The sequence below is a fragment of the Desmodus rotundus genome, chromosome 2 (assembly GCF_022682495.2).
Source record: "Desmodus rotundus isolate HL8 chromosome 2, HLdesRot8A.1, whole genome shotgun sequence".
NCBI classification, from domain to species: domain Eukaryota; kingdom Metazoa; phylum Chordata; class Mammalia; order Chiroptera; family Phyllostomidae; genus Desmodus; species Desmodus rotundus.
The window spans coordinates 127228058-127239710 of NC_071388.1; the positions used below are offsets into that span (position 1 = coordinate 127228058).

Here is an 11653-nt window from a genome sequence, read left to right on the forward strand (position 1 = left end):
TTTAAAAAGTTGAAGAATAACATGTAAAATGTGTCATCTACATAAAATAAGACAAATTAAAACTCACACACAAGTAAAAAACTATGTATCTGTGTGTGTGTGCATGCGCATATATATATTAAAAAGCAAGATTTTTGGAAAGATGCTGAACAAATTATTAAAAATTAATAGAAAAGGTTGAAGCAGAGGATAGACAGTTAAAAAAAGAAAAAAGTGAGTATCATTTCTGTATTCTTTAAAAAATTCATGTGAAAATACTACTCGAGTAGCTTATAACTTAAACACACACACACACTTAAAAACAAAATAAGATTTTCCAATTAAAAATTATGAAGATCAGCTTAATGCAAAATTCCAAATTTTTTGAAACTTAACCTAGTACCATACTAAAAGAATACTACCTACACCTTTCCCAAACTGTTTATTTCAAGAATCTACAATGGTTCAAGAAATTCATTATTGTAAATCAAGACAATTGCATGTAGTTGATTCTTGTTATTTGTGGTAATTATGTTCTATAAAGTCTCCAGGAACAATGAATTAGCAAATATTGAACCATTGCTCCCAGGGGAAATAAAGGGTTAGGTTCCTGTGAGCCTCTGATCACAATATTTTCATTAGTCCATCAATACATAAGCTTGTTTTGTGTGTTTCTGTTTAAAGACACCTTATTTAATATAGGTTGAGTTCATTTAGTAACATTGAACTTACAGCCAACAGCACTATACCTCATGCTAGTACGAAGCTTATCTAGAACATGTACTTTCTCCATAAGGCATATTACAGTCTTCTTGGACTTGGGAACACTTGAAAACACTTCAGCTCTATGTTTGGGGCCATTTTAAACAGCTAAATCAATAACAAGCAGCACAAAACCGAACAATGTCGTATTAAACGGATTGTGAAAAGGACACCTGCTTGTGAGACCTGATTCAGGAAGACAGAGCTTCATTATACTTGACCTCACTTAGGAATTCATGCACTGGGCAACTCAATTTTTTTGCCACTCTCAAGTGTGCATGCCTGGCATGTCTGTGAACCCCAGTGAAAGTGCTGCACGTATTTATTTTGGGGTTACAAATATATTTTAGCATGTAGGTATATTTGTAAACACACAAGCCACGAACAATGAGGGCCAACTGTATTTTAAATTTTTTGTTATATGGAAAGTTTCAAACAATGCAAAAACAGAGAAAAATATAATAAACATCTACATAAATACACAAAAAAAGTCTGGTAAAATTTAACATCTATTTCTGATAACAGAAAACCTGGACTAGAAGTTTAATATTTTTTAAACTGTGGCATTGTTTCTAATGACATTTTATGCAGAACACCTGAAGTCATGAAATAATTCATCAGGTGTTTAAATCTCTGCTGTGTGAAAAATCCTTCATTTTGGGAATCCCTATAGGAGGGGTGTCAAACTCATTTTCACTGGGGGCCACATCAGCCTCACAGTTGCCTTCAAAGGGCCGAATGTGATTCTAGGACCGTATAAATGTAACTACTCCGTAACAGTTAAGCAAGAGCTTGGCGCTCCCACTAGGTAGAAACAAGGTAGAGGGCCGGGTTCAGCCCGTGGGCCTTGTGTTTACCGCCCGTGCCCTATAGGATTAGAAATAATCTACTAATTATTGTAAAGAGAAACAATAATAAATGAGATAAACACTTGAAAGGACAAAATTATCATTATTTGTAAAGGATACCAATGACCTATAATCCTCATGTGCTTTAGTTATTGACTCATGACCATGCTTTTCTCAGCTTTAACCCAATCCACTTATCCCTCAATGCCTGTACTATCTGAAGCAAACCTCAGCCACAGCAGTTCATCCCTGTATAATTGTGAATCCCTAAGAGGGATTCATAAAAGATCCCTAAGATCTTTTAAAAACAATGTTACCACAGTACTATTACCTTAATTTTTTAAAAAAGCACTTTTTAAATATCAAATATTCAGTCAATGTTCTATTTCTATGAGTCTCAAATATATCCCCCCTTCTTTTACTGTATATTTAAATTAGGATCCAAATAAGTGATTAGTTCAGAGATATCCTAAATCTGTTTAAATCCATAGGTTCCCCATCTCCTTTCAATTTATCTGTGGAAGAGATGAGGTTGTTCTTTGCCCAGTAGTTCTCTATGGTTTAATTTTGCTAATTGCATATCCACTGTCATTTAACATGTTCCCTTGCCCTACGTTTTTCCTGTCAGTTGGTAGTTAGATCTAAAGGCTTAATGAGATTCAGGTAAAATTTTTTAGGCAAGACTAATTCATTGGATGGTACTGTATTCTTTCATGAATAGATGTATTTCTGGTTATCTCTCTATTCTGTTGTTAGAAATCCCTGATCAGCAATGTGCCTAGGGGCAAAATTGGTGATGGGCTAACATTCTTTTTTTCAATGTTTTAATTGAAATACTTCTCTAAAGAGATACTTCCTTAGAAAATAAAAAATATTTAGACGCTTCCCCACATCTACCATTTGGTTAACCAATGATACACAATTCACACAGAAATAATACTTTCTCCTTATTCACCAGTTTCCAAAATAATGAGATATTCCATTGGTGACTGACCAGGTTTTGTCTTAGCATTAATATATACTTGTGGGTTTTAACATACCATAACTAATGTTTCAATTCATGCAGTTATCCTTACTGATACTCAAACTGTTCCATCTTGAGGATGGGTGTGAAGAGAAGAATTCTTGGTTCAGCCTTACATGTAGCATGCATTCTATGTTTTAATTTGCTAAATAACCATGTTTAGGAAACAAAGTGCGTCTTTGGGACAGAAAAAAGGTCCCGAGCTAACAGAAGAAAGACAAGTAAATCAGGGATTACAATATAATGTGATTTATCTGTTGGTAGAATAAATGGCTCAACCTTTCAGGAAGACAAGTCAACATGTTTTTAAAAGTTAAAACTCCACCAGTATTCTTCTCAAAGTCTATTAGTATTCATCTACTTGAGGGGAGAATATTGGAAGAATAGACAAACTCTTATAGTAGTGAGACATATGTATAAAATGTTGGGATTTTTAAAATGAGCCCCTATTAATTCTATAATAAGTATTGTAAAACACAATGTAAGAAATGCTGTAACATAGAATGTATTTAATACTGTCAAGCAGTTACATACCTATTAGGGAGACAGACGGTGTCTTAGAAAGCTTCTGGATTGTTTGTATTCCAGCAACTACTATAAGAAGTTGGGCAAGTTGCTTTATCATTCTGAACCTCAGTCTCCTTTATTTATGCCTGTTCTGCCTATGTCGCAAATTTAGAGGGATGATCAAATGTGAAAAAGTGTGTGGAAAGCATAAAGTTATAGCCCTGATTGGTGTGGCCCAGTGGTTGAATGCCGGCCTGCAAATCAAAGGGTTGCCAGTTCAATTCCCAGGCTAAGGTACATGCCTGGGCTGTGGGCCAGGTCCCCAGTATGAAGCACGGGAGAGGCAACCACACATCAATGTTTCTCTCCCTCTCTTCCCCTCTCTCTAAAAATAAATAAATAAAATCTTTTAAAAAGGCTATTACTAAATGAAAAGCTTCTCAAAAATACTCTTTACTTAGAAAAATTAAACTCAGATATCATCTGAGTCTTTAAGGAAAAATTTTATTTAAGGATGTCTTATAAGAACCTAAAATTAATTAACCACAGACTAATTATTTTACAGTGATTTAAGAAAGATCACAGATGTTTTTGGTTTAAAGATTTACTTTGGTCTGTGAAATGTATGCAAAACAAGAAATTCAGAGTCCTTACCAAAAGGGCCTTCTTTAGTCATTAAATCATCTTACCTTTAGCTCTGCTTGTATGAACCCTTGCACGCACCCAAACAACTTCATCAGCTTTTTGTACTGTCAAATCGCTAACCCGAACCAAAACTCGATCTACAGTAAATAAATGAAAGTTTTTGTAATTCAGAATTTACAGAAATCATAATTATTTTGCTTTGACAGCCAGCATAAGTACTTCATATTATTTTAATTTTCAACTTGACACATTTAAAAAAAATCAACCCCCACATGCAATTTGCCTCATTTTGTGAATTGTACTTTCTAAATATATCTCTAATTCTTTTGTCTTCACTGCCACTCTCCCAAACTATTATCTCGTGCCTAAATTATAGCAATACCCTTCTAACTGGCAATCCCCGATCCTCTACTTCAGTCTACACTGGAGTCAAAGCAATTGTTTCGAAATACAAATCTGCTGAACACTTCAATGACTTGTAAGGCCAACTACAGCCCACTTTCACTTGCCTTCTTTGGGACTTAATATACAGCTACTGGGAATGAAGCTCTCCCCTGGGGTTGCTGAGCTGAGGTGGTATAGGCCCAGGGCTGTAGCCACCACCTGTCCCATTACCTGAGTTTGTAGGATGGGACAATGAAGCCAATAACCAAAGGTAAGCAGAGCCAAGAAGTGCAAACAGCGTTGAAAATATTGCTTGAGCCTCTAGATCCAATCATGCCTTCTGCCATCTCACTTTGTTCCCTATAGTTATGTAAGCCAATAAATTCTGGCTGTGAGGCCCAACAATTATGCCCTCAACCTAATATCAGAGTATCATATCCATCTAGTGTCCCCAAGCAGGAAAACTGTGACAAAACAACTATTATGTGAAGATAATGATATGAGGCAATCATGATCCAGAAATCATTTTATTTTTAAAATATGCAATAATTTGAATATTAAAAAATTTAACTATTCATTAAAAGCATAGTAGTACACAGGACATCACATCAAGAGTAGTAAGAGATCTCTGTCAAGGGTTTTGTTGCCTAACAAAATCTGTCAATATCTCATGCAGTAAAACGTAGTTACTACAATACTAATACCTTTAGTGATATTATAATGAAATCAAATGATTATTTATTTACCTACTTTGTCTAAATGTACTTGTAGTTTGTGTCTTGAAGCAAAGATGTAGCTTAGAGAGAATTTGATTTACAGGAGAATACAATGGTTCTCATCGCCAAAAGCAGTGAATGAATGAGGAATTTTTAAGCCATTGGGCATCACAAGAGAATTTCTACAATATTGTCTATGGACCTTATGAGAAAACCCAACTTCCAAGCTGCTGTGTAAACTCAGGCAAAAGAAAGTGTGAAACAAAAAAGACAGACAAAACAGCATAAAAATTTAAACGTCAGATTTGGAAATTCCAAAATTGAAAAAGCCAAAGACGTACTAACTAGGCAATAAAAACTCAGAATCAAATGAATCATGTTAACACAAATCTGAGTAGACTTATAAACAAACGTCATGATTAGGGTAATTTTAATAGTACTTGGAAAAAGACATAGTAATGGCTCTTCTTTCATGTGGTATTCCAACTAATTAGCTTTGGGGTTCTCAACCCTGAACATATCTACACACGCTTGAGGCACGGATCACACTCCCACCAGTATGACTGGCTTAGGCAATAATTAGTGGAGTAGGGTTTCAGTTTGAACAACTACCACCTCCTCCATACTCTTAAGTCACTGGCATTTGAATAAAGAAATTTCGAAAAATTGGAACAAATGGGGAAGGAAATTTTGCCTGAACAAAGTATTAGGATTTTAGCAGAGGTAAAACCAAAGGCAGAATTTTACTGTTGTTACTGTAACGGGGTTACAAGCATAGTTTTCTTTTCTTCTGGTGGGGAGAGTTGTAAGTGGAAGACAGTTATCTGCATTTGCCAGCCAAATGGGAACAGTAATTATGACAAGGGGTGGTTGAGGCTCAGAAACTCTAGTGAGCTTCTGTGTGTTATAGCTCAAGGAAGTCCAGTTCAGGAAGAGAGTTAAGCTAAAAACAAAATTTCAAATGACCCCTCCTGCTTGCCCTGGCAGGGGAATGTCATCTCCAAACTATATTGCTTCTATCTCATTTTATACTTGATTATCTTACTATACCATCATTATCTTTTAGAAATGGTTTATTTTTAGTAAATTATTTTGGTCTTTTACTGCATGCTTTCCCATAAAGTTGGGAAGGAAAGTGATTTTGTGATCAGGCAATAAACTAAATCCAAAATAACAATAAAATTGACCTGGAGATATGTTATTTCCAAAGCATGAAATTCATAGGCAAGGCAAGTCTGTATGTGAGAAGTACTTAAGTACTTCCAATGGGCCAGAACTTAAGTCTGCAGTTGTACCAAAGATTGGAAGACGTAATTTGGGGTGTGTACCAAAAGAGAAATGATTGTTCAATAGTTGAGATAATTTGTTGAAAATATATAAAAAAAATTAAAAACAGAAGGCAGGCAAATGTCTACAAAAAGAAAACCTACAGGTCTAAAAGAAACAATTAACATGACAAGTCAATTCCAAAGAAATACAAGGGGAAAATAAAGAAGGTAGCTTCACAGAGCACGAAAAAAAAGTTGCATATGATGAAGGCAGCTATTATTAACCATTCTCTTGTCTCCTGAGCCAGAGTTAAATCTTAAATATTTTTACCTGATCTCTTAGAAGTATCTTTTTATTGTAGTTTAACATTTCAATATACTCACTTAACATTATTTTCTTCCCTTTCCAGAGTAGGAACCCTAAACTGATATTTATACAGGGTTATGATATCTGCTTGAGTTATCACTGTGATTTAAGTTTTTCAGAGTTACACCAACCTTAATTAAAACTTCATCAAGAGATTTCCTAGAAGGAAACTAGAAAAAAAAAGCTTTATCATCACATAGCTACTAACCTGATTTTTCTTGTGACTGTATCATTGAAGATACTCCATATCTTTCTTTAGCATAATCCTACAAAAAATGTTTTTGCATTATAACTTTTTATTTAAAAATTAATAGCATAGTAAGCACATAAATACAAATAACAGAATGTGAAATTAAATTTGTTTAACTTTCAGGATCATTTTATTAGTTCAAAGAGTCGTAATTTTAAAGGGTGGAAATCTGTTATATCATTTACATATGTTCTCTACAGAAAAAGGATAAGCACCCAGTTTCTGGTTAGTCTGTTTGAAGATCACTACTCTTGGATGAATATACCATACATAACAACACTCAGATAAAATTTACACATGTACAACACATCTAACTACCTTCTTCAAAATAAGAATAAACTACTTCAAACAGGGATATAGATTTCCTGTGTGAAGGGAGTAGGATGAAGTATCACAGTTTTATTAACTTCCTATTACAGTAAGAGATGTTCAAAGAGAACCAACATTTTTGAGTAAACTTTCTGAGCATCAGATGTCCACATTTTTAGAAATCAGAGATGCTGGATATAAGCTAACTAAAACTTTCCTTTTGGAAGACATTAAAATCCACCAAATTCCTGTTTCGAAAAATCAGTTTCAGCATACCATGTTGCAAGTGACAATGACAATATCAAATTTATCTGTTGGAATCCTCTCCTTTACATCTGAGATACTGGATTTTCTATTTACACAAAAATAAACCGAGCAACATGTTAAGATGCTTACTGCATTTTGGGGGGGGGGGAGGGGCGCTAATATTAAGAAAATACACCTTAAAGACAATCCCAGCCCTATTAGATATGGTTACACAATATAGCATGAGGGCAGAGTAGATTACTGTTCACCTTAAAGCAACCGTTATTCCATCTAATATTCTTAAATAACCTACTCCTTACGTAGGTTATCACAAATTCGTAATCTCACAAGAGAAAAATTAGGAGCCAGGTAGTGATTAAAGGCTCAGTTTTAATACACAACACTGTAGGATGGTATCAAACTTTCATTTCTGAACAGCACTTAAGGACCCCTGGGTGTAATTAGTTACCACATGATCTTGGGTCACTTCACCTCACATGCATTCTCTGCAAACTTCTACCTCACTGAGACACTTGGAGAAGGAAAATAAAGATGACAAGTGTTCTTTAAATCTGTCACGGAAAACGGTCATTAAACCGTTTTACGAAGTACAGTCATTACTTGCAAAAACATTAGGAACACGAGCGCTGAGTAAAAATCGATTACTAGTGGACACTGAGATTTTCCGAGTGGTGATCGTGGATTACACGAAGGACGCGCCTAACCCACGAAGGTTTCAGTGACCCCGCCGCTCCTACTTCCGGGGCAAGGGGTGCTTCAAGTCCATCCCACCCCGCGGCACGCTTCCTGTAAGCCAGGCCTGTAAGAAATGCGTGCCGGAGTGGGTCTGACCGCGCTGCTCTGGCAAGGGCCCTGGAGTCCCGGTGAGGCTCTCGGTGTCCGGACTCCAGGCTCGCGGCCTGCAGGCAAGATGCCGACAAGGACCCCGAGGGTAGGGCCCGCTCACACTACTCCCTCCCTCAGCGCCATCCAGCCCAGGGGTCTGTCCTCCCAGGCCCGAGGAAGGTGGAAACCCACTTCCGCCGCGTCCATGACCTCCCGCGGCTTCTCCTGAGTCTTGCGGCTGGCGCTGGCGCTGGGCATCGGGACAACGGGAAAGGGCAGCAATCACCACCCTCCCTCGCAGGTTTCCGTAGGGTAGGCCAAAGGGGATTCTCCCTCCCGCACAGCCTCCACCCTCCTGGCACTCTTGTCCCAGCACACACGTCTCAGTTCTGCGTGGAGTGTCGGCTCCGGAAATATCGCGAGAACGGCAACTCTCGAGATCCCAGAGCGCTGTAAGGAGCGCGGCCTCCCGCCCCCTGGTCCTCTCCAGCCCTGCCCGGACGGGTGTTTAGCTTGAGTCGGAGGGAAATCCCGGGAATTGGCTGTAGTCTCGCGGGATGTGCTCTGAGGCAGGGACCCGGGGTGTCAGCTGGCGCGCGATCGACGTTTTAGCCCGATCCTATGTGCAATTTCGGCTGAGTTCTCTTTTCAGCTCTCTGTACCCCTCGTGGCTCCAACCGCAGACTGTTCACTGAACTCAGCCCTCTGCTTTTCTTTCCATGGACTTCCTCATCTTCACTCGCCCCAGAGGCAGTGTAGCTGTCTGGAGGCATAAACTCACTGCTACTTTGTGTATTGGGATACAGGAGTGCTGGATTATAGGTAGTTGGCTTGCTAAGGTAAGGATAGGGTAACGGTTACACGTGGTACGTGAATTGTAAACACAGTTCCCAACATTCCTCCACCTCCCGCTCCGCCCCCAACACACACAAAATTGCACTGATTGCTTAGATCAGTACAATTGCGTAGTGTTGGCTGTACGATGGATGAATCTCCCTGAATTAGGCTTAATAAAATAGTCATTCATAAACCTTTTATTGTAATTTAAAGTACAATAACTTGGTGGACTGGTTAAATGCTGTCACCAATGCTAGACTTTTTTTGCACTCCGTTAAGTTTTAACTATATTAATAGTGTTTTAGCCTGGCACAAAGTAGCACAGTTAATACTTGTTAAGGAGTGCAGACAGATCCCGGTGCTAATGAAAGGGCTTTGGAGGCAACCTCATTCGTGTCTTGGGATACAATAGGGAGAAGACAGACTTGGTGCTTGACTTTGAGTAGCCTAACTGATTGCAGGTGTGAAGTAGAGGTACTATGTGCTAGGAAAGTTTCTTTGAGGGTATTCACCTCAGTCTTCCCTGAGGAAGTGACACCTAAGCTAAAATCTAAAGTATTAGTAGGGGTCAGTTCTTAACTACTTCAGGTGAAGAGGGGCCAAAAGAATATTAAAGGCAAAGGGGGTTGGGAGGAAAAAGTTCATGGCTCAGTTTTGGATGTGGTGCGTATGAGGTGCCTTTGAGACATTCAAGAAGAGATGTCCAGGCCAGAGACTGTCCTTCTGAGGCCTGGAGAGTTGAAGAAAGGTCTGGGTGAGGGATAAAGATGGGTAAGACACCAACAGGTAGGTGGTAGTTGAAGCCATAGACTAGGAAAGAGAATGTTCCAAGAAGAGTGTGTTAACATTGTTGACAGCTGCCTAGATCTCAAGTAAGATGATAACTGAAAAATATTTGTTGGACGTAGCAACGTAAGTCATTGGTGTTCTTCAAAAACACTGTTTATGATAAAGTGATATGTCAGAATGGGCTGAGAAATGAATGAGAGTGAAGAAATGAAAGAAAAAGTGATTAAAACAAATCTTTATATCGTGCTTACTATATGCCAAACACTGTTGTCAGTGTTTTACATACACTAACTCATTTAATTCTTACATCAGTATTATCAGAAAGATATTATAATCTTTTTACATGTGGGGAAATTGAGGCATAGAGAGATGGAAGTAATTGGCCATGGTCTCAGACTCATTAAATGATGTGTTTCAATTTAGGTAGTTTGGTACCAGAATCATATTCTTAATCACTATATCTCACTGCCTTTCCTGTCTTTACATGTGAGGGGAAGGAAAAATATAGGTGGTAGCTAATGGGGAATAAATTAAGTGAATTTTTTTTTAAGAGAGAGAGAGACTTGAATGCATTTAAATTAATGGGAAGGGTTCCTTGAAAAAAGAAGATGAATATGCAAGACAGAAGGATTCAGAAATGGTGTAAGATTTAAAAAATGAGAGTATTCAAAGCATAGGAGTGAAGACTGTTCTGTCACAACTGGAGGAGAGGAAGGAGACTAGGATAATTGTTGATGTTTAGTTTCAGGAAAAATGAGAGAATTCCTATTTGATGATTTCTGTTTCCTCTAGGAAGAGCCTAAGTCTTGAATGGTGGGGTTAAGCGTTAGAGGGCAGGAGAAAAAAGAAGTTAGGGAATTTGAGGAAAATAGGAAAGATTAAAGTAATCCTGAAGGTTACTTGGTGTTTGATAATTATTTCTGGACACTGTAAAGATGCATTTGGTAAGGGCACATGAATTGGTCATGGAAGTGAGACTCCTCTGGTGGCCCATGGCTTGTCTGGTGCATTCACAAAGAGGCAGATAGTTGCTTCACTCAGTGTGGGAGTTTTGGTGCCGATGCTGCTCAGCAGAAGGGAACCCAGAAGAGATCAGCCCGAGAAGTCATACAAATGCCATAATTACCACAGATTAATTCTTCCAATCCATGAGCATCGTACATGCTTCCATTTGGTTGTGTCTTCCTTAACTTCTTTCTTCAGTGTTGTGTAGTTTTTCTGAGTACAGGTCTTTTACCTCCTTGGTTAGGTTTATTCCTAGGTACTTTATTTTTCTTGTTGCTATATCCAGTCGATTTTTTTTTCCTGATTTCTGTTTCTGATGTTTCGTTGTTGGTGAACAAGAATGCCTTTGATTTCTGAGTATTGACTTTGTATCTGGCTGCTTTGCCAAATTCATTTATTAGGTCGAGTAGTTTTTTGGTGGAGTCTATAGGATTTTTATGTACACTATCATGTCATCTGCAAACAATGACAGTTTTGCTTCCTCCTTTCCAATTTGGATGCCTTTTATTGCTTTTTCTTGTCTGAATGCTGTGGCTAGGACTTCCAATATATGTTGAAAAGGAGTGGTAAAAGCAGGCATCTTTGTCTTGTTCCTGATCTTAGTGGGAAAGCTCTAAGTTTTTGCCCATTGAGTATGATGTTGGCTGTAGGTCTCTCATATATGGCCTTTATTATGTTGAGGAATGCTCCCTCTATTCCCACTTTGCTGAGTGTTTTTATCATAAATGGGTGCTGTACCTTATCAAATGCTTTTTCCACATCTATTAATACAATCATGTGGTTTTTGTCTTTGCTTTTGTTTATGTGGTGTATTATGTTTATTGACTTGCAAATATTGTACCATCTTTGCATCCCTGGGATGAATCCCACT

General features: G+C 38.0%; 1 protein-coding gene across 2 annotated transcripts in view; it reads right to left on the reverse strand.

Moving 5' to 3' along the window:
- DARS1 (aspartyl-tRNA synthetase 1) overlaps window positions 1-8648 on the reverse strand; it is a 60112-nt gene extending 51464 nt beyond the window's left edge. Inside the window, exons 1-3 of one of the 2 annotated variants that reach the window (XM_024569624.4) lie at window positions 8532-8648; window positions 6709-6766; window positions 3810-3902 (exon numbers count right to left, since the gene is read on the reverse strand). In XM_024569624.4, the coding sequence (XP_024425392.1) occupies window positions 3810-3902; window positions 6709-6733 (118 nt within the window). In that variant the 5' untranslated portion in view covers window positions 6734-6766; window positions 8532-8648. Of the gene's footprint in view, window positions 1-3809; window positions 3903-6708; window positions 6767-8343 lie in introns of both variants that reach the window. The other variant, XM_024569623.3, reaches the window with a different exon arrangement.
- Between the last annotated feature and the right edge of the window lie 3005 nt (window positions 8649-11653).